General features: G+C 38.2%; 4 protein-coding genes across 4 annotated transcripts; all 4 read left to right on the top strand.

Annotated features, from left to right (window-relative positions):
* The first annotated feature begins 8,236 nt into the window (after nt 1-8,236).
* Nucleotides 8,237-8,995, top strand: LOC145689191 (uncharacterized). The gene has a single exon (XM_081763324.1). The coding sequence runs from the start codon at nt 8,237-8,239 to the stop codon at nt 8,993-8,995; it is 759 nt and encodes a 252-aa protein (XP_081619450.1).
* A 24-nt stretch (nt 8,996-9,019) lies between these two features.
* Nucleotides 9,020-10,273, top strand: LOC145689190 (uncharacterized). Its single transcript, XM_081763323.1, has one exon. The coding sequence runs from the start codon at nt 9,020-9,022 to the stop codon at nt 10,271-10,273; it is 1,254 nt and encodes a 417-aa protein (XP_081619449.1).
* A 2,057-nt stretch (nt 10,274-12,330) lies between these two features.
* LOC145689189 (uncharacterized) lies at nt 12,331-12,987 on the top strand. The gene has a single exon (XM_081763321.1). The coding sequence runs from the start codon at nt 12,331-12,333 to the stop codon at nt 12,985-12,987; it is 657 nt and encodes a 218-aa protein (XP_081619447.1).
* Nucleotides 12,988-13,016: 29 nt separating this feature from the next.
* On the top strand, nt 13,017-13,523 carry LOC145689188 (uncharacterized). Its single transcript, XM_081763320.1, has one exon. The coding sequence runs from the start codon at nt 13,017-13,019 to the stop codon at nt 13,521-13,523; it is 507 nt and encodes a 168-aa protein (XP_081619446.1).
* The last annotated feature ends 10,184 nt before the right edge of the window (nt 13,524-23,707 follow it).

Raw genomic sequence — 23,707 nt, 5'->3', positions numbered from 1 at the left:
TTATTAAACGAGATTATTATGAACGAATACGACTGCAATAACAAATTAAGCTATTAAGCACTAACATAGTCCGGCAATATCTCACCCACATGTTCGCAGGATGCTCCGGTGTAGGGGCCAGAACCCGAGATGTTGCTAGCTATACATAATCCTTAAATATATATATATATATTCTTTTACGGAAACGTGACTAATCATAAACTGGGCTTATATATATCTATATATATATATCTATGTATATGGGTGTCCTCTCATTCATTTCGTTTCACAATATATTCATACTATCATTTTATTCATTTATTACGACGTCGTATTTCATAATCACCCTATTTCTTCAACTACACCCAGACTATATGCACACTTCGTCATATACTTCTAAATCTATAAATCATTGCCAACGTTTCATGTTCCGGCCACCACACAAAACATCCCTCGAACTCAAGACTCCCTTACCACGCAAACAATACTATGTTATACTTCCTAGCTTCATGTAAAAAAAAATATGTATGTATGTTCACAGAAAGTAGAGTTCTCCGCGATATTATTCAATTTTATAAAATTCTGACAACAATGAAATTATTCTGCAGCCACAGAGGAAAAAATGAACATTTAATATAATTTCAAAGCGAAAAACTAGCATCATGTCGCCCGACTTCTGTTAAGAATTTACGTATTGTTTATTTACTTAAATATTTCGATTTCTAGACTAAGTAGAATGTTGTAATTTTCAGAAAATATTAATTTTGGATCACTTAACCTAACGGTATATGCATTTGGGCTGGGAATTATATTTACTAGGTTTTATTTCGAAAAGAAAGGTCAATTCCATGGAAACTAAATCACTAAGAACATCGACATAAGAATGACGGTTAGTACTGAATTTTGACACTAGGGGGATAGCGACGATATGATCAACCCTTGAACCACTGAATGTGACCTTGTACACGGAATTTTGATACTATGACACTCTCATTTTCTGATATTACTATAGATTGATATGTTGCGTTTAGCTATTGATCTTATACGAATGATACACTGTCCATACTTCATTATTTCACACACTCTTTCATCACTTAACTACAATTGCTACTACTGATACTACATTACAAACACATACATGCCACATCCATAACTACAAACTACATTAATACATGTTATAATACATATTAATCATTACTATTTACTCACATAAACAACATTCAGATTTTACCATTTTCTTTAAAATCGGCTCTATCGGTTTACGAAAGGAAAGGGAAAGAAAGGAACAGGGCCAATTGGCCCTTGTATTCACTAAATCACATTCTTAATTCAACATGTTTAGTTAATACCCAAACTATTTATTGAAAAAATATAGGCCCCTTTCCTGAAGGGAAAAGAACCTTATGATAACTATACGTTCAACCCATCCCTGCTGGAAGCTGTACCCCCAAGTTGGGAGTAAACAGGAGCCCTCTTGAAACTTTACACGTGCATTATGATCACTATCCTAACTACAACGAAATTAAATACCGCCATGTTACTACTAGATAAGTACAAAAAAGAAATCACATTCACTACATACACGAACACAAACGGCAGTGGGGCAGGCCTTACGTAACTCTAAAAGGAATAATTTTCAGGATAAAAATATTTTAAGGGAGAAAACACTACTCTTCCGAAACTGTTTATGGATCTTTAAGAACAACTAACAAACTGATGCACTTCACTTGGTAGAACCTGTCCATCACTAATTATATCTGCAAAACATGGCGTCAACGAATTACACTTCCTATTTCAGTTCTTCAGTCCGGTTTTTTACTATGAAATTTAGTAAATTATGGCTCCGTAGCTTCTTGGATGGTATTTATTCAATTATCAAACTAGATTTACCTTGTTAATGCAGCTTTTCTAGCTAATTTCTACCTTTTCTGAGCTGGGAAGATCTGGGTCTGCTGTCTTCAGCAAATTTCTAGGCAGGGAATGGGAATAATCGCGCTCTAACATCATAGCGTGGGTGAATCCTCCAATCAAAACAAAGCATTTTTGGCGGTGGGGCTTTGAAACGAATAAATTTTGGTAAATTCTGGATTGAACTAGATATCAGAAGGACATAGATATCTAAAAGAGAGGTGAAGGGTGGTCCAGAAAATTCTGCCGAATTTTAGATTGGTTATTTATTCGAAAATTTCCGTCCAATGGTGGACCTATATTTTCAGATAGCACTGACACCGTAAGACTTGTAATAATCCATTTACATATCCATATACAAGACTTATAACTAATTTAATATATAAATAAAGATATCGATTCCCAAAACTATAATTCCTAATGAAGTTTTACAGTTTTCCATGTTAATTTGAAATAGAATAACAAACAAAATTACGAATTATATGAACAGTCAGAAATTTTTTGTTAGACGTCAAGTACAGTCGGTGCAAAAAATTTCGGGCACCCTCCTATTAAAAACATCATCACATTAGACTGTAATGGTATATTACAGTTCCCGGCGTCGTTAAAAAATTTGTTTGAATAACAAAATTTTGTTGAATAGAATTAACATGTATTAATACTAATAAACTAACTACTCACTCATACTCTCATACACTCAAATGAGACAGTGTAACATTCACTTTGGATATTGAGATAGAAGTTCCCGTTTTTTGTCCTCGGTACAGTTGAAAAGCTTAAGATTCTGGAAATTGTGAGTTCCGATACTTTCACCTTTTAGATTGTGTAATACAGCGCAATTTTTCAATTATTTTACTGCTAAAAACGGGCCGGTATAGACTTTCATCCATTTTGCTGACTCGTGCTTTATAAGTGACGATAAGTTATGCAGTTTCAACATCACTAATTGCCCTTCTTGCAGATTTATAGAGTTTGACGACTGTTTAGTATGACTTTTTAATTTTACCTCTACTTCAGCGTATCGGAAACGGTTATCTACCGAATCTAACTCTTTGGGCCATGGGAACACTTTCCTATAGTTATTAACGGCAGAGTAACTAAGAAAGCGTTCCGCAGGCGTACAGCCAATACTGGAACAATATGAATTATTCAGAAGGTCCTGAATTTTAACTAAGTATTTGTGCCAAGTGGTTTGATCCTCATGACACCATAATCTGACTAATCTATTAAGTTCTTTATGGCTACGTTCTGTAATGCCGTTAGCCTGAGGTGAATAACTAGCCGTTCTTTTATGTTTGATTTTATATTTGTTACAAAAGTCCTGCCATAACTTAGATTGGAACTGTGGCCCTTTATCGGATAAGAATTCCTGTGGATACGGCAATAGGTGAAAGTATCGTCTCTCTAATACTGTGATTATTTCCTTGGTATGAGCCTTTTTCAGTGGGAGGAAAGTAACAAAACGAGAATAGATATCGGTTAACGATAAAATATAATAATATCCCTGACTAGGTGGCAATTTTCCAATGAGGTCCACCCCCAGAGTCTCATGGGGTACGGTTGCTTGGATATGATATTCCTGCTTAGCTATAGCACGGTTTGTAAACTTTGTTTCGGCACATTCTATGCAATTTCGAATAAAATTTTTAATCGTAGTTTTTTTGATTTTTCCAATAAAATATAACTCGACAAAAACGATAACACTTCTGAACTCCAAAGTGACCGGTAGAATGGACAACACTGATAATTTGGGGTATACAACTCTGCAGTATCACTAGGAGCCACTTCTGAATACGCAAAGGTTTAATGTAAATTAACCCACAGTACATTGTTACGCTACCCTGATTACGATTGTTTTCATATTGCTTTAACAGGTTCTTACATAACTCATCTGTTATTTGATTTTCTCGAATAAAATCTAGATTAATATCAGCATCCTGCGTTTCAGTTAAAAAATGAACATAATGTGTTTCGGGCTCAAGAAATACCTCAGGTGGGTATCTGCTAAGTGTGTCGGCTACAAAATTTTCTCTGCCCGGGCAGTGTTGGAAAATTAAATCGAATTTCTGCAATTTCAATAGAATGCGGGTGGTTCGTGGCTCAAGGTTCTTTTGGGTGAATGCATGTGTGACTGCCGCGTTATCCGTATGGATATAAGTGGTACGACCCATGGTATACTGCTCAAAATGTTCACAAAGGAACAGGACGGACAGGAGTTCCAGCTGAGATATTGAAAGAGACAACTCATAGGGTTTCACCCGTCGACTGGCATATCCAATAACGTTAGGATTGTCTTTATCTGAAGGATATTGTGCGAGTAGGCCAGCCAAATTCTCCATGCACGCATCACTATGGATGTGAAAAGGCAAGGAGAAATCTGGATGACTTAATGCAGGTGGATCACTAAGAAGAGTTCTCAGTTTATTGAAAGTTTATAAGGCTACGTTATCCAGTACGAATTTCTGATCCTTTTTCAGGAGTTGATATAGGTTAGCAGTAAGACCAGAAAAGTTCGGAATGAATTTTCGCCTCCATCCTATGAGTCCTAAAAACTTCTGTAAAGCTTTCTTGGATTTCGGTACTGGAAAACAGCGAATTGGCTCATTGAGTCGAGGGTCAACCCTTATTGTTCTGCCACTAATTATATGTCCTAAGAATTTGATTTCCCGTGCGAAAAACTTACACTTTTTGAAATTTAACGAAAAATTCGCTTGTTTAAAGATTTCGAAAGTTCTCTCTAAATGAACCAAATGCTCTTCTTCAGTAATTGATTTTACTAGAACATCATCTAAGTACAAAACAACAAAAGAACGGGTTGAATCATTAAAAAATTTTGTCATTACTGATTGGAATACAGCAGGACTACTTTTCAGCCCCTGTGGCAGAACAGTAAGGCAATATTGTCTTCCCTTGTACACAAAACTGGTGCATTGGTAAGAGTCTTTGTGTAAACTGATCCCGTAATATGCACTTGACGCGTCAAAGGACGAAAACCGCATTGCCTGCAAAACACGGTGTAGTAACTCATTGATAGGTTCTACCTGCACCTGTGGGGAAATAATTTTTGAGTTAGTAGCCCTCAGATCCAAAACTGGACCTACACCGCCAAAGGCCTTCCGAACGACATGAATAGGGTTTCGATATGGAGACATTTGTTCTATTGCTATTCCTAACCGTAACCATTTATTCAACTCTGCTTCAAACTCAGGCTGTATAGCCTGAGGAACGAAATAACATGGTCCAACAACTGGTTCTTCATCCTTCAATTGTATTTTATAGGGAGTCTCGAAATGATGAATTGTGCAGTAACATATAAAATTTCAATCAAATACTTTCCATTACTTAATAAAATTATTTGGTTCCGAGCTTTTTTTAAAAAATAATTGCAACTATATATATAGACACTATAAAGCGAGTGGGCTGATAGTATACGATAGTGTCGGGTATGGTGACACTTTTACATCGAAATTTGCTTGTCGTGTAAACATTATTTGACATTAGTGTCTTCGTCTTCGACATACCTATGAGCAATTTAATGTATATTCGTGTATTGAAACTGGTGAAACAAATTTCAATGTTTGAGAATGTAAAAAAAAGCCAGGGTCGAGAAGCCTCAGACAACTAACAGCAGAAATATAATATCTTGTAAACTATTTGTCCTTGCCTTGTGAGCTTATTTGCATTTATTTTTAAGACCTTTAGGCAACTTTGGCCGAATGGATGATGATGGGAAAATTAGTGGAATGAAGAAAGTGGTAGGATACTAGAAAACTTCGAGAAAACACACACATTAGAAAAATGAAATGAAATGAAATCTTTGAGTTTTGCGTCCCACGGTTATGCCGGTTACGCTAAAGGAGACAGTGATGATGAGTAATGAATGAAATAGTGGAATGAAGAAAGTGGGAGGAAACTGGAGAACCCCGAGAAAATCCACGCACACGGTGTTTGTCCACCACAAAGTTCACTTGGCGGGGGTAGGATCGAACCCGAGACCCCAAGCACCTAAGGTGAACGCTCTACCACTGAGCCACCGCGGTCCCCACACACATTCGATATTTGTCCACCACAAAGCTCACATGGCACTAACCGAGATCGAACCGACTACCACATACACCAGAGGTGAAGGCTTAACGGTGTAGCTACCGTGACATTTTTGTCTTGTGTGTTCTGGATAATACCTGTATCTTGATTAGCATGGTGCAGCCTGCTACATTTTACTTTCGTTCCCATGGTATGCTGCTATATTTTTACGAGACAAGACGAGACAAACGAGACGAGACGAGACGAGACGGGACAGAACCTCTCGAGACGAGACACGAGACGGGACGAGCACATTTTTTCGAGACGAGACACGAGACGAGACATGCTTTGCACGAGACGAGACGAGACAGTCTGAAGTCTCGTCTCGTCTCGTCTCGTCTCGTGGCAACACTAGTCATAGCAGAGGTAATATTCTTTGCAGAACTATATGTAGGAGTTATGTGACCAATATACTTAGATTCTGGTTTTTCAATTAATGAAATACACGTTTCTGCCGTCCATTCAAGATACACGAGTTTTGTCTTTGCGTCCATCAAAATACAATGCTAATATTCCCTTATCCCTGTCTGAAGATTCTGCTTTGTCCTTAAAAGATAATCTTGTTTTCACTCTTTCTCTTCTTCCTTCTGTCAATGACGTTTGAAGTATCGTCTGATTTAATAATTCCAAGATCCTTCAGACAAGCTGAAGATATGGCAGCTGCTGCTCTGTCGGAGACCCCATAACGATCTGCAGTGAGAGACAGAGTAGGTAGTGAAGCTCTCATTTGGCTTGTATTTTCTCGTACCTTCTGTGAAGTTTGACTTGAAGTACTGGACTGATAGACATCCAAGTCTGAACTATCATAGGAGTTACTAGCGTTGCTGGAATGGTCCTCATCAAACTCTAGAGTTTCTTGATTTGAGGATGTTCTTCGACAGTGTTGAATTCAGACTTTTTCACCCGGGGGAATGTGAACTCCTCGGGGGGAGGGTTGTTTTCTGTATTTTGCAAGAAAGCAGCATATTTAACAATTCCATTCACATGCACATCTTACCTAATATTGAGACTAATTGCTGATAAATATTCAATGTCAGATTATAATTTTTAAAAAATCGTTTAATTTTATCTAAAACATTAAATAAAGACTGGCAAAAATATTTTAGACTAAACTTTAACTGCTATTTAGAGTAGCTATTTTTATTATTTCCTATATTCAGTAGTTACTGTTTGTTACTAATGTAGAAGTTTTTTTTAAAAAAAAAAAGATTTAAATTAACTCAAATATTTTTTGTCTTAAAACAAACATACATAGGAATATCTTAACAAAAAGTTAAGTGTCTTTTCTTTCTCACACTTCTGATTCTAAATCAAGCATATTAGCCTTGGTTTCTGCACTGTAATAGTTTAGTTTACGAAATCTTCAGTAGGATTAGTGCCGTGTCGTGGAAAATAAGCGCTTGGCGTGAGAGTATACGACAGCAACCCCGTATATATGACTGAGGTCAACAGACTAGCCGCGAAAGGTGAGAAAATTTTAAAAAGTAAACCCTGCTTTTCCTTGATTTTGAGCACTTTTTATTACTTTTTTCCTTTCATTTGATATATGTACACATGCCCACATGTGGACATTTGTTTCACTCCTCTTTTATTCTTTCCTTCTTTTCTTTTTCCCTCCCGAATTTTGCACCCCTTACTTCGGCGCCCAGGGCCGTCGCCCCGCTTGCCCCTCCCCCATGGCACGGCACTGAGCAGGATCTTCATCACCTTCAATAGGAATCTTTTACTTATATACTACTATTATATTGATAAATTCTATATAAATCTCTAACCCAGGAAGGATAACTGTTCCTCCCTGATCCCTCTAAATCAGCGTTTCCCAACCTTTTTCAACTTGCTTGTGAAGGTGTAACTTGAATTCTCGCGGCACACTCATAGATATTATTATTATTATTATTTGCAAATATAAAATACCATGGTAATTTTTTTCTGTGATTACTGATCTTCTCACAGAGATGAAAGCTCGATCACTGGTTTTCCTCTATGTTAATTCATTATGCTTATTTTTATTCTAATTTTAAAATAGAAAACAACTGCAATGAAATATAGGACTCAGATTTTTAAAAACACGCTTTCTTTTTCGAAAACTGTATCCAAAACCGCTGCATATTATTGTAGTTGAGTTGATTTTTAGTTTAATGTTCCTTTTCAGCAGCGAGGCTATATGGGACGTGGACCTACTGATTAACGTGGAATCCGAACCACATGAGCTCCCCCCGGGAATCGAACCCGGGTCTCCCCGTTAAGAAAATTGATAGACACCACCATGGAGTTTACGCGTTCTCTTAAGGTGTTGGAACAACCAATCGAACATTGGGATGCGCTCTTAGTGTACCATACAGCGGACAAATTAGACAACGAGACACGTAGACAATGGGAGCTTTCTTTGAACTCAAGTGAGCAGCCATCTTTTGAGCAACTCGCGGCATTTTTGAACAACAGAGCCCGCCCTCTTGCTGTTGCGGCCAATGACAAGCCGATACAACCACCCGCCACTAGTGACCCAATGAAAGGCCGCGAAAAGAAATCAGCGTCTTCTTATGTCACTACCGCTCAACGAACTCAAACTCAATGTGAAATGTGTAGTTCTGACCATCCTCTTTACAAATGTGCCGAATTTACCAAACGAACAGTAGAAGATCGTGTCGCGTTCGTGAAGGAGAGAAAACTATGCCTTAATTGCATGCGCAAAGCATGTTGGAAGGACAAATGCTCATCCAGTAAATGTCGAAAGTGTGATAAGAAACATCATACATTATTACATTTTAATAGAAGTGAGTCGACGTCGAACCCAACACAATCTCAGGAAACAAGTGTTGCCTCTCATGTGACTTCCGAAGTCAGTGTTCCCCATGTCCTATTGTGTACTGCTATCGTGAAAATATTAGGGAAGGATGGTGTGCCATATCCATTCCGGTGTATGCTCGATTGCGCATCAGAGTGCAGTTTTGTCACTGAAAATTGCGTGCAGAAACTTGGTCTTCGAAAAATCAGATCCAGTGTGAGGATTTCCGGTATAACGTGAGCAGGAGGAGGAACTGCTAGTGCTATGGTGAATTTGAAGTTTCAACCTCTAGGTGGAAGTTGTGAAACATTCGAAACTAAGGCTATTGTGGTGCCCAAGGTGACCTCAAATCTACCAAAACAGCCATGTCCCGAAGCAACGTGCTGGCCACATTTGACAGGCTTAAGGTTGGCGGACCCCACTTTTAATGAGGTGGGCCCCATTGACATACTTCTCGGTGCTGACGTGTTTCCGTCTCTCATGCTCGGGGGAAAGCGGGTCGGGCCCCCAGGCTCACCTATTGCTCTTGAAACGACACTGGGATGGGTGTTATCCGGAAGTGTAGGTTCTAAAGTCAGCAACGTGACAGTGACATCATGCCGTGTATCATGTAAAATAGATTCTGCCCTTCAAAGGTTCTGGGAACTAGAAGAGCTGCCTCAGCAAACGCACTTATCCAAAGAAGAAAAGGATTGTGAGGAACATTTTCTGAAAACCCACCTCCGTGACTCACAGGGACGTTATGTGGTAAGACTACCTTTCAGGGGTAGCGCGAAAGCACTAGGAGAATCACGCGAGATCGCGATTAAGAGATTATTGAACACGGAACGCAAATTAGCGAAACAACCTGTGTTACAGCGGCAGTATCGTGAGTTCATGGACGAATATCTTGAACTGGGACATATGGAGCTTATCCCCGCAAGTGAGAAAAATGTGCCCCCCGAAAAAGGCTGCTACCTGCCGCATCACGCGGTCTTAAAACCTACTAGCTCTACCACGAAAGTACGAGTGGTTTTTGATAGAAGTGCGGAAACAACTTCTGGGGTGTCCTTAAATCAAAGGCTCATGGTGGGCCCGAAGTTACAGGAAGACATTTTTCCTATTCTAGTTCGCTTCCGCGAACATCGTGTGCCATTATGTGCTGATATTAAACAGATGTACCGTGCCATACGAGTGCACAAGGACGATGTGGACTATCAAAGGATTGTTTGGAGAAGCTCGCCAAGTGAAACTATACAGGACTACCGCCTACTCACCGTCACTTATGGTACCGCTCCTGCTAGCTTTCTTGCCACGAGAAGCCTACTCCAGGCGGTCGAAGATGAAGGGGAGAGATACCCGCTAGCAGCCGAAGCCGTGAAACGGGATTTTTTCATGGACGACTACCTCGGAGGTGCGAGCAGTGTGAGGGACGCAATTGAGTTGCAGCAGCAGCTAATTCAACTGTTACGGGAATGCGGTTTTGAGCTTCGAAAATGGTTATCTAGTGTAGCATGTTGTAAGATTATATATATATAAAAAAATCATTTAAAACTAGCGCCACTTGTGATGAGTGGCTAAAATAGGAACTACTATTTCTGGAGGTAGTTAACTGATCACCTTCTGGTCATTGAAAATTGAATGCAACGACGAGAGCACATGCTCCTATTATTTAGTCGTAAATGGTGCAATATCATGGAAAGTTACGAGACTCTGTTATATTACGTTTTGTATTTTAGTGAATTCTGATATTTCGATATTGCCTGGATAAGTATTTATGATATTTTCTTGAAAGTGACTAACATATTCAAATGGAGTTGAATAGGTGACAAAATTGAATACTTATATGAGCTATTTTTGTGTTAAAATTATCTAGGAATGAAGTTGGTAATTTCTATGGCTATGTTTGACAGACTAAGTAATTATATCAGTGTTTGTGAAGCTTTTATTTAATATTTCCAAAACTGTTACCAGAAATAACTTTTATTCTGTGGCAAAAGATATTACTACGAGTGATTCAAGGGAACATTTAACAGTATTTGGCGTAATTCATCGATGGATTATATAACGAGAATTTACTGTATGGGTTACTACATTTATTTATAGTCTAGTGTGATTTTGAATATAATCATTCTACGTATTTGTGTGCTAATGGGTTTAGTGATATTTGTGCAAAATACATTAAAAGTTTGAAATCACTGTCGTCACCACGCTTTTTGTATTTCTAACGCACTCACCCAAATTCTATTATAATGAGTTTTTTTTTTAATAATTTGTGTGGGTTTAATATCCTGCACCAACGGCGTCTAAATTATTACAAGACGTCGGCACACTAGTGAACCAGAAGTGCTTGAGGCCGTTCCTCCCCACTTGCGCGAAATGGATGTGCCCTTCAATTTCAGTGAAGAAAGCAACTTTAAGACTCTCGGGGTGCAGTGGTCACCTGTAAGTGACGAATTTGGTTTCAGTGTATCCATCCCTCCTCCTCCCGCTGTGTGGACAAAACGGAAGGTACTGTCGGAAGTGGCCAAAATCTTCGATCCTCTTGGTCTTCTTTCCCCAGTGACTATAAAGGCTAAGATACTATTGCAATCCTTATGGAAGGAAAACTTAGGTTGGGATGAACCTCTTTCTCTTGAGACCAGTGCAGTGTGGCAAGCATACTGTGACTCACTATTTGTGTTACGTGAGGTGAAGGTAGCGCGATGTATCATGCCATCTGACGCTGTCAGCTGTCAGCTGATAGATAGGTCATTGTGATGCTAGCGAACGAGCTTATTGTGCAGTGGCCTACCTACGATCAGAATGTGCAGACGGGGGTGTGGGCGTAAGCCTCATTGCGGCTAAGACTAAGGTTGCGCCCATCAAAGCTGTGTCCCTCCCGCGCTTGGAGTTGTGTGCGGCATTATTGTTGGCTAAGCTGCTAAACAGTAGCTAATGCAATTAATCTCAATGTGAAAGAAGCTAGAGCCTTTACGGATTCTATGGTCGTGTTATCGTGGTTAGCTCAGTCACCGGACAGATGGCGAACCTTCGTTGCTAACAGAGTAGCGAAAATACAGGATATTCTGCCTGCCTCCCAGTGGGGGCATGTCGAGAGTAAGGACAATCCAGCGGACTGTGCTACGCGGGGGGTCATGCCCCAGGAGCTCTTAAGTCACCTTCTGTGGTGGGAGGGTCCTTCGTGGATGCGCGAAGCAGTGTTGCCAGCGTCATTTTGTACTCCGGCTGCCTCAAGTGTAGTTGAGGAAGAAAGAAGAAAATGTGTCACAGTCATGTGTGTAAACACCGAAAATGACCTTGTGAACCGTTACTCCTCCCTGTCAAAGTTGAAAAGAGTGGTGAGCTGGTGTCGGCGGTTTATTCACAATTGCAGAAACCCAAAACAGAAGCTTCGTGGTTCATTGACCGCGACAGAATTAGAAGAAAGTCTTTTGTGCCTGGTCAAGGTAGTGCAACAAGGTGCTTTTTCTACAGAGCTGAAGTGTCTGTAGAATGAACAGCCTCTCCCTCGCAGAAGCAGTTTGTTATGTTTAACTCCCTTTATTGACAGTGATGGAATTTTACGTGTTGGTGGAAGGTCGCAGAATGCCGAGATGTCCGTGGATAGGAAACACCCTATTTTGATGCCCAAAAGGCATAAACTTACTCGTCTATTGGTGGAATGTGAGCATGCAAATACCTTGCATGGTGGACCTCAATTAGTGCTGGCTACCCTGCGAACAAAGTTTTGGGTGCTGGGGGCCAGAAGTTTAGTGCGTGATGTTATTCACAAATGGGTTAGGTGTCAGCTTTTCAATACAAAAAATCATACTCAAATTATGGGTTCACTGCCAGCATCCCGGGTTAATCCCGGCAAGTGCTTTTCCAAGACTGGTGTAGACTACGCTAGGCCATATGTTCTGAAAAACAGCTATGGAAGAAGTCGTATTAAGGGTAAGGGCTATATTGTTCTGTTTGTGTGTCTCGCTACCAAGACCCTACACCTTGAATTGGTATCTGATGCCAGCACCAATTCATTTCTAGCCGCTTTGAAGCGATTTATAGCCCGCAGAGGTGTTCCAAGTGATTTTTATAGTGACTGTGGTCGAAATTTTGTGGGCGCTAGTAAAGAATTAAATCAGCTGTTGAAGGCCAGTGCGCATTCCAAGGAAAATAACCTGACCACATCATTCCTCTCCGAAAGGGGAATAACTTGGCATTTTAATCCCCCTCTTCCCCTCACTTTGGTGGTTTATGGGAGGCCGGCGTGAAGAGTGTGAAACACCATTTAAAAAGAATAATGGGAAATGTAACATTGTACTACGAAGAGATGTGCACCGTGCTGGCCCAAATAGAAGCAATTCTGAACTCGCATCCTCTCACACTGTTGTCAGAGAATCCTAATGATCTTTCCTGTCTTACCCCTGCTCACTTCTTAGTTGGGGAATCCCTCTTGGCCCTCCCAGAGAAGGACTGCTCGTCCCCTAACCTCTCTCACCTTAGAAGATGGCAGCTTATGCAACAGCTTGTAAGGCATTTCTGGCGTCGCTGGTCATTAGAGTATTTGTCCTGCCTCCAGCAAAAGGCAAAGTGGTTTACGCTACAAGATAACCTGAAGGTGGGCGACATGGTGATAATAAAGGAATCCAATCTTCCCCCACTACAATGGAAGCTTGGGAGGATCAAGGAAGTTCACTCAGGCAGCGATGGAGCAGTGCGTGTAGTTACAATTAAAACAGCCCAGGGCGAACTGAAACGTCCTATTATGAAACTGTGTTTGATCCCGTTCAATTCCCAAAATAAATAGGTCATGGCAGCGGTGTCGTGATAAGTGCATTGGCTGCTGCCCTATAATTTGTAAATAGTGTTTTCATGTTTCAGCGTATTAATATTCATTAGTCTTATGCAGTATATATGATTTGTGTGATTCAAGGCTTGTGAAGTTATTATTTTCTTTGAAACTTGAGCGTTTCAAGGTGGGGGCTATGTTTGGGCCATTCTGTCCTTTGCCAAATAATTATTATTATTTTTTCTAACAGCCTTATATTCAATTTTGACAGTGTCTGTATGTAGTGCCAATTTTTGTGTACAGATGGCTCTTGGGGTGACTTTTTCTCTACCCCGAAGTTTCGCATACTGATTCCTTTCCTCCCATTATTCAAAATTTACAGTTAGGCCGCGTCCAAGCATCTTTTGTCAGTGTGGGAGTGAGAGCTTTATGTGTGTAACGCGCTACCGCGATCGTGCTTGGAGGACCAAATTGCATCCATTTCAATGAGAATAACTATCAATCTTCTGTGTACCAAATACAGTCCATTAATTGTGTAATTCTTATTATGCGTTAGTATTAAATAATTATCAATACACGTTTTCTCAGTGTTTTTATATATGTTAAAACAACAAACCGTTGTTTGGACAAACACATAGTAATGTGAAATACAAAAATATACATTTTTTTCCTACGTCTAGCAATTTGGTTGCTATAGAATTAATAATTTTTGTAGTGTGCCACACGCGCCATCTCAATTGGCGCCAAAATTTTTGCCACACTCCACAATTACTCAAACAATTAACGACAATTATTTTTCTAATTGCGTAGACAAGTTTATTTTTTTTTTTCTTAAATCTTAAAACAAGGAAGAACGAGAGGACAGAGAAATGTTAGTCATTCTCTTCGCGCATTCAATTTCCTTCCAGCTGTCTTTATTTTTTTTTGTTGGATGAAATATTATGTCTGCTTCATCCCTCCCAGCCAGCTGACTGTCTGCTCAGGAATCAGTTAAACTATAACCTTTCTCGTCTAGAGAAGATAATCTTTTCTCCTACAGGAAAGTAATAGATTCCTACTTTTTGGTTATCAAAATCTTAAATAAATAGAAACGACAGAATTAATCTGAAATTCGTTTAGTTAACTTAAAGGTTAAAAAGGTTATTTTGTTAGTCAACCATATATTCAATAACTATGACACAGAGTCTCATCTTCCCGTAATACGACCACAAGTGTTCGATTGTAAATTTGATTATTCACTTTGCTTTTGGACGTTTTAGTAATATAAATTGTCACAGACCTAAGTCGTTAATTTTTAAAGCACACTTGCAAAGTTTGAACTTTTGAACTCTTGAAATTTTATTGAAAATATAATGTGTCTGGAGAGTCATGTTGCAATTAAAGTTGTCTTAGTAAATTGTATTATCTGTAACTAAAAGTGACTCTTTGTACACATGAGGTCAAATGTTAACCTTCTCAGGTTATCAGGGTTTTTGTATCAATAAATTTTTCCATGTACAGGAAGCTTTTAGGATACGCCCTCCGCCTGCTTACGCAGTCGCAGAAACTTAAATTCGTTTAATAAATAATTCGAAATCCAATCAGGTAAAACCCTGACTTACCCCTGCCTTCACACGTCCCTAACCTAGTGCCGTGTGAAAATGATAAGGTCAAACAAAAAGTGAGTACATCTCTCTAGAGAGATCATTAAGTTATTGGGCAGTTAATTGGGGGATTATTCGATAGCTTTTCGAAGAGGCGCGGGCCTCCGCCCGTTGCCCCCTTCGGGGGAATTCCGATAACCTTTCGAAGAGGCACAAGCTCCCGCTTGATGCCCCCCTTCAGTTAAAGTTCCATCCAACTCCACGACATGGACTTATCGTCCACAGTCTAACTTGGAACTACGCCGGAACGTTGACACTCTTGTTATAGCCCGTTCTTCGGTCGGGAGAAACTTTGTTACATCCCTCACCGACTTGTGCTATTGTGTCGGCAGTGACTGTTAACTTCCATCATACGGCGTAAGGACGGTATTCCTTCCACCACGGACATTTCGTAAAGATTCATCATTGGAGACGAGCAGTGTGTGTTATCACTAATTCAACCTTAAGTGCTCCACTGGACAGTACCTCTGTTCTCACTGTGAGTATACAATCAACCTACAAACTTAGTTACTACTACTCAGATTCTGCTTCCCTAATCTGAGCACTGGCTCTACACGGATCTATTCAAGATCTCTCGTTAACTCAACTTTTGTGTACCTAAATGCTTCCTAAAACAATACTCGTTAGTCTGTGCTAACGCTGAGTTACGTATCTATCGAAGACCTCATGTAGGAAAGTCACCCTGTAATGTATCAAGTCCACGGACTTATTCGAGCCAGCTAATAAAATTCTTCCTAACTCGAACTTGCGTTGTTTACGTCATTCCAAAACAATCTCAATACTTCCTTTTGGTGAACGTTTCATAATCTTTCTCAATATCTATATTAACGCCTCGTATCGACGTGTCCAATGTTGTAGTCTACTGGAGATAGCAGATGACCTTTGGAATGAAATCCTGTTGGACGTAGTTCGAATCTGGGAACTGCATTCACCATTCGTCTCACCTCTATTCCATCATCCATCCAGGAGAAGACCAGCCTGTGCGAAGTCCCAAATTTCCGAAGACTTCTAATCCCGTACGAAGCTCAGTGACGACATCGTCTTACATGAAGTCCTGATCGTCGTCCGTCTATCCTGCTCTTGTATTTCAGCCGCTCGAAGTACAAGTAAGTTTTATCGTAATAGTGTTTTTAGTGCTGTTAAGTGATTGTGCTACCTGGTGCGTACGAAACGGCTACAGCAACGTCGAAGATAACCCCGGAGTCTTCCCATCTCGACTTGGAGTGCCTGGAGGTAGGACCACGGACCTCAGGTGGGTTATCACTGTTTATTTAATATTTTCATGTAACTGTCATTTGCATTATCTTTCATCAAGTCGCTTACTGTAAAGGGGATCACCTCCCAAGTAGTTTCAAAATTACTTTGAAACCTTTTGTTGCTTAAATATCGTTCGTGTGAATGGCTAATTACTTTTGATTTCCTAGATCTCTTTTAATTCGAGCAGTAATCTCGTGTTTAATTATAACGATATAATATGTTTTGATATGCTAATTTGCTAAGTATTCTGAACTGGCTGATAGCAGTGGTATTCCAACTCGCCGACGCCTTCTCGCTAATATCTTAATACTTGTAATCATTTGTTCTCTTGCGTACTGACCACACTCGCCCTCATTGTGACGAAAACCGCCTTGCTTTTGTTATTTGTATTTTACGGGACCCTAAAGCTGTCCCCCTTGACGAGTGGTCATTCGATAGCCTATTTGCTTGAGATGGACATCTGCGCCTTTGCGCCCTGACTTGGTTGTTATTGAAACTGTATGTTATTTAACCATCTATCATCTGAGCTGCATTGCTCCTCTTTGACACGGACTAATTTAAAGTCCCTATATAAACAGCCTTTTTCAAGGCTACCTCTTGCTATTATTCATTATTATTGTGCTAATAACAACCTCCTCCACCAAGGCATACTTTGGCGACATTAAATGGTGGAATGTGCACGCGCGACATAATTGTTGTCGGCCTGTGACATGCGATACCCCGCGTCACGCACATAATTTGATAACTGAATCGGAAGGATATGTCACCGCTGACATAAAATGGTGGCAAGCGGTAAGGATCTGTAACCATAAAATGGTGGCTACATTGAGATTCGAACCCTGGTCCACATAAATGGTGGCCCCGATGTGAATTAATCTTGTTGTGATATAATTATCCTCTGGCGGTATATAAATACTTGTTGTTCTTGGCTATCGTTCTCTATATCGGTGTCTTCACACCCTGTCAGTACGCCCATAAATTAGTTAAGCGCTCGTGTATATAAAACCTATATTTTGACTTCTACCAGAGCTTACTTGGGAGCGTGAACAAACTATTCGTTGTTCTTTAAATGCAAATGATAGAATCGGTGTTTTACAACTTTCTAACACTGAGAATCCTACCAGTCCACCACGAAGGTCTAGTGTTCCCCTTGAGACCGTTCGTGGCCGCGACATTAAATGATGGCAGCGCGTGACATGCGAACCCGCATCACAAGTGTAAATTCTGTTAATTTTGGTAATTTTTAGTAACAGCTTGTGACAGCGAAAAATTTAATCTATCTTGTAAATTGTTATACTGTGTTGATTTAATCTTGTAATTTTAGTTAAAATTTAAGGAAAGTGTGTTTCAAAGTAAATCAAGTTAAGTTGTGTGTTTTTGAATAGTTTGCACACCTCATTCAAAAGATTTTGTTCATTTTTAAATCACAAGATAGTTGTATGGTAGAGACACAACAAATCTCTCATTTTGCTTTGTTGACGTAAATGTAATCTTACATTCTTTTTACAAATTTAGAAAGAGTTAGGTATAATTTCATTACAGAACTTATTGTTCCAATCTTTTCAAGTTAAGATAACACTCACAGAAACATCTTGTTCGTTTATTCTCCAAACCCCCCCCCCCGTGGTAGTTGTAAATAAAGAAAAACAAGATCAAAGAAGGTTCACACCTAGAAAGAAAATAGGAAGGAAAACATTGACCGCGACAGGAAGTTTTCAATCTTTTGGACAGAAAGCCTTTCCTTTTGCGTTCGCCGTCAACCCACGGCTGTAAAGAAAAAAAAACAGCGGAACGAAATACTTGTTTCCCTCCGCAACCTTTCGAAGAACGATCTGTTTTCTTTCAACTGGTGAAGTTTCTTTCTTCTTCCTAGTAACATTAATAAGAAGGTATAATAGTAGTAGTAAAGAAAAACGGAGGCGTGAGAATTCTTAACTCATCAAGTTAATTGCAGTTATTTGATTCATGTAAAACTTAATTACTTAAGTCATTGATCATTGAGAGAAAGTCAATTTGTTTTATGTATGTGACGATATCCACTCGTTCGTTCATTTATTCGTCACTCGTTCGTATTTCAGTAGTTTAGTAGAGAGAGAGAGAAAGGAAAATTAGTTGTCAAAATGTTTGGACATCATAAATTGTATTATCCTGTCTATAAAGAAGACAAAGTTCTCATGCAAGATTCTTCATTTAAGTACCTACTTGCGCAACGTTCAGTTTTGCCTAAATTTGAATTGTTTAATCCCACTTACGGATTAACAGAACAAGAGGAAATTGTTCAAAATCTAAGCGGCTTAAGATTCCGAAAATGGTATGAATTACATTTCCAGACTAGCCTAGCGAATAGTTCAAAAATTATATTTCACGGCATCAAAACCATGTCTTTACATTATCTCTCCAATTTAATTGAGTATCATGAAGAGTTACGACCTTCAGTTCTTTTCGCATTCTCTGGTCCGAATCCGAGAATACAAATTGTTGCTTTATTACCGCTAGTCGACAAAAATCTTGTTGTCAAACACCTAGAATCAACTCTTATTGATTTGCGTTTAGTTAAATGTGTCAAAACGGATGACCCTTTGAAATCTTTGAAGTTGTACAACGATTTAGCGTTTTTAATCGTTTCCAAAAACAGAAGTTATCTAAACCTTGCGGCAAACGTAGAACTTTTCAAGGAAAATGTCTCCATTTATGAGTATTATTAGACATGAAATGAGAAATTGCGTGCATTCATGTATGTTTGTTCAGGAATATTGAAACCTATTAATTAATGAAAATGTAGTATACCGTTCTAGTTAAATCTCTTTGTATTGCAAAGGCCGTATAGTATTAAAGTAATGTGGAAAGTATCAATTCGAAAATCTAATTGCAACTGTGTCGGACGTAAAAATGTCGTCAGCCCATGTGACATAATTATCAAACTCAGGTGTTTCCGCTCAATTTATAATCTCGCTCATTTTCAATTGTAGTGTTTTGGGTTAAGTAGTAATCCCCTCGCATCTTGTTGAAATTCTTATAGATTGCATTTGATATGTAGAATACATATCTCCCTGTTGTGCTAAATTGCTATCGACAGTGCCTTCAAACTGTCCTCGAAATAGCGATTGCGAATTGCTGCCTACTCGCGTAAAACAGCTGTCGTCATCTTTTCGGAGTGACCACACCTCTTTGCGTCAGTCTAGGTCCAGCCATGCTTATGTTGATTCAATAGGTCCGTAAATTTACCGACCTGGGCGCATTTTCTTGCAGCCCCTCTGTCTTCTCCCAGAAGGCAAAAATGCGATTAAAAGGCGAATAAAAGCAAGGGAAAAGGAGGCCAAGTGTCTTGTTTCCTTTGCAGAAATATGTAAATGTGGTAAAAGTGCTAATAAGCGGCCCCTTCTGAACAGGCCTGCTATACTGAGTAAGTTTTCTGATGAATGAAAGTGATTCCGAGCGCCATCCGCTCCAAGGTTATTGTCAAGCGAGAAAATCTTTCAGGTATATTGAAGTTAGTATTATGTGTTATTTCATTACGTACTAGTTATCTTAGGAGCACCAATGACCAGTTCCATTCATTCTCCCTTGAGTAAAAGGTTGTCCGCACCAGAAAGCCTAGTAAAGTTGCCCACGGCCGAGTTAATTGTGTATTTGTGTAAATGTTCTACTAAATTAAGCCATTATTATCTTTTTCTGCGTTAAAATCAGACGCCTCAAAATTGCTAATGAAATTCATGCAATTATTACTAAACGTAACAAGTCATCCAATCTCATTCAAAAAAGCCAAGCCGCCCCCTCTCAAAAAGGAAAATCTTAATGTAAAACTCTCTCATCTGAAGTTTAATTATCGTTAATTTGTTATTTGAAGATCAATTGTTTGATCTACAACAGTGACTTAAGGATTCTCGAGCTCTCGCCATATGTAATTGAAATCATTTAATCTAGAGGTTAATTGTAAAGCGAATTTAGTAAGAAATTCAAGTGTAGCGATATAATTGTGTATAATTTGTGCCCTTAAACAAGGATGAAAATGTATGAATTTAGTATGATTAAGTACCCATATCTGATGTCGATTAATTAAAAACCTCATATTGATTCAAATAATCGCCTATGCTTGTTAACAATGTAGTTATAATGTGTTGAGAAATCTTTTGTGGTAATATGTATACTTAATTATAGGCAATACATATAGAAATATTATGATAGTTTAAATGTCTTCTAATCGCTCACCTAGTCCAGTAGCGTGGACGAGCTCACCTTAATTAGCTATTCGCGAATTAAAAACATTAGTATTTTATCGTTAATTGTAAATGTTCAATTATAACTCGAATATTACTATTTTCAAGCGAGAAGTGTCTATGAATTGCCTAATCATGAAACTTTCGTGGATTTATTTATGTTGAGTCATTAGTACGAAAGGCATCATCATCCCTTTCTAGAATACTCTATTTAAACAAAAATTGTGCAACTTGCGTCCCACGCGCAAAGAATATAATTATTTCAACCATACTAGAAGTCAGTATGTTAATTAATTTTAGAGCTATCTATTGTTTGTTGTTCAAAAATCTCCTTAATGACTCGTAAGCTAACATAATTGAAGTAACAAGTAACTTACTTAACTTACTTATGCATCATTTAACGGATTCATAAGATCCTAACGCATAAATAGCTTATATTTTTCATATCTGTAATTTCTTGCTCTGTATCTTCATAATATCATTGTGGCATAGTGATTTTATATTTCCCATATAAATGTACAAAAGGTCTTTTACCTGTACTCTAAAACTCTTTCTGTGAGAGAATTAATTTTCATGTTATTTCGTAAGCTTTGCCATTTTGTAAACCAATTATAAAGGATTCATTATCCATTTCTATAACAATTGATACAAACTGATAAAACTAACGCTTGTAGCTATAAATTCGAAATAATTAAAGTAACAAAATGCATAAGAAATAGCCACCATAACATTGTTGCTAGTAATAATAGTATTAATACTGATGTTGCCAACAACATCCATGCTAATAATAATCGTATTGAAAACGATAATGTTTCAAATCAGGAGGTCTATAATACCTCGTACGTTTATATTAATTATATAAGAATAAAAGTGTGACAATAGTATTCTGTCTAATTCAAGGCAATGATAATCTGCATCATTAATTGGTTAAACGTACATCTAAAAGGTAGCTATAATTTACGATTACAATATATTAGTCATATGTGTAAAAGGTACAATCTCGAAACATCTGTTTCCAAATAGAATGGTTCCGTTAACGTAAGGACAAGAAACAGTTTAAAAAAAAAAAAAATCTCAAAGGTTAGTTGTGTAGCTGAAGAATATATATATATACGTCTATATACAGATTCTTGAATTCTTTCATCTTCTGTGGTTTCACCCCTCTGTAGACAATATTATATTTCAGCTCGAGGCCAAGCTGAATGTGTTAATGGTTTAGGGTAGTTCTTTTTTTTAAAAGAAAAAGAAAAAGTTAAAAAGAAAATGTACCGTAGAGTCTAAAAAGTAGGTCAAGTTCATCCCTTATCCCTTAATGGTTTGTTTGGGTTCAGTAAGGTCAACTATGTGTCTACTTCCTTATTATGGTTCTGTAGATAAACAAGAATTTGGTAATTCTGTTTCCTTTTGTTTTTGTATCTTTGCGAATACAATTCGATATTGCTATCGCATACAAATTATTTGGTCTCATATTATTTTTATTCTATAAGCACATTTGTCAGAAAATCTTAATAATTTTGGAAATTATTCTTAAAAGGAATATCATTTAAATTTACATGTAAAATTTTAAGGTACATATGGAGAAAAGTTATAAAGGTTTAAAGAATTAATGCATTTAGTTTAAGCTCATATACATACTTTGTAAATGTCTATAGGTATAGCGTATTGATTAGCATCATTGAGTTTATGATCCAATCATGTAGTTTAAAGTTCACTAATCGTGTCATTTCTTAGTTTTATGTACTTATTATGAAATTGTCACTATATACTATATGAGTTCTCTTATATTGAGTTAGGGTATGTTCTATTTCAATTTTAATTAACCTTAGTATGTAGTATTGCTCGAACATACAACAGTGTTGCAACCTACCATAGGTTAAGTCAATGTTGCCAACCCAAAGTAAAACTCATTTAACATGAAAGTGTTGCCAACTCTGAAATTTAATTTGCCATTAGCCCTAAGTTAAAAAAAATGTTTAGATTTGTCGGAGCAAACTAAAATTTTTTTTCCTTAAGGGGCGTCGACTGTAGTGTGCCACACGCGCCATCTCAATTGGCGCCAAAATTTTTGCCACACTCCACAATTACTCAAACAATTAACGACAATTATTTTTCTAATTGCGTAGACAAGTTTATTTTTTTTTTTCTTAAATCTTAAAACAAGGAAGAACGAGAGGACAGAGAAATGTTAGTCATTCTCTTCGCGCATTCAATTTCCTTCCAGCTGTCTTTATTTTTTTTTGTTGGATGAAATATTATGTCTGCTTCATCCCTCCCAGCCAGCTGACTGTCTGCTCAGGAATCAGTTAAACTATAACCTTTCTCGTCTAGAGAAGATAATCTTTTCTCCTACAGGAAAGTAATAGATTCCTACTTTTTGGTTATCAAAATCTTAAATAAATAGAAACGACAGAATTAATCTGAAATTCGTTTAGTTAACTTAAAGGTTAAAAAGGTTATTTTGTTAGTCAACCATATATTCAATAACTATGACACAGAGTCTCATCTTCCCGTAATACGACCACAAGTGTTCGATTGTAAATTTGATTATTCACTTTGCTTTTGGACGTTTTAGTAATATAAATTGTCACAGACCTAAGTCGTTAATTTTTAAAGCACACTTGCAAAGTTTGAACTTTTGAACTCTTGAAATTTTATTGAAAATATAATGTGTCTGGAGAGTCATGTTGCAATTAAAGTTGTCTTAGTAAATTGTATTATCTGTAACTAAAAGTGACTCTTTGTACACATGAGGTCAAATGTTAACCTTCTCAGGTTATCAGGGTTTTTGTATCAATAAATTTTTCCATGTACAGGAAGCTTTTAGGATACGCCCTCCGCCTGCTTACGCAGTCGCAGAAACTTAAATTCGTTTAATAAATAATTCGAAATCCAATCAGGTAAAACCCTGACTTACCCCTGCCTTCACACGTCCCTAACCTAGTGCCGTGTGAAAATGATAAGGTCAAACAAAAAGTGAGTACATCTCTCTAGAGAGATCATTAAGTTATTGGGCAGTTAATTGGGGGATTATTCGATAGCTTTTCGAAGAGGCGCGGGCCTCCGCCCGTTGCCCCCTTCGGGGGAA

Source organism: Thermobia domestica, chromosome 7 (assembly GCF_964235325.1).
Source record: "Thermobia domestica chromosome 7, izTheDome1.hap1.1, whole genome shotgun sequence".
NCBI lineage: Eukaryota > Metazoa > Arthropoda > Insecta > Zygentoma > Lepismatidae > Thermobia > Thermobia domestica.
Note: the sequence above shows the minus strand (reverse complement) of the source record. Positions and strands in the feature narration are given on the sequence as shown.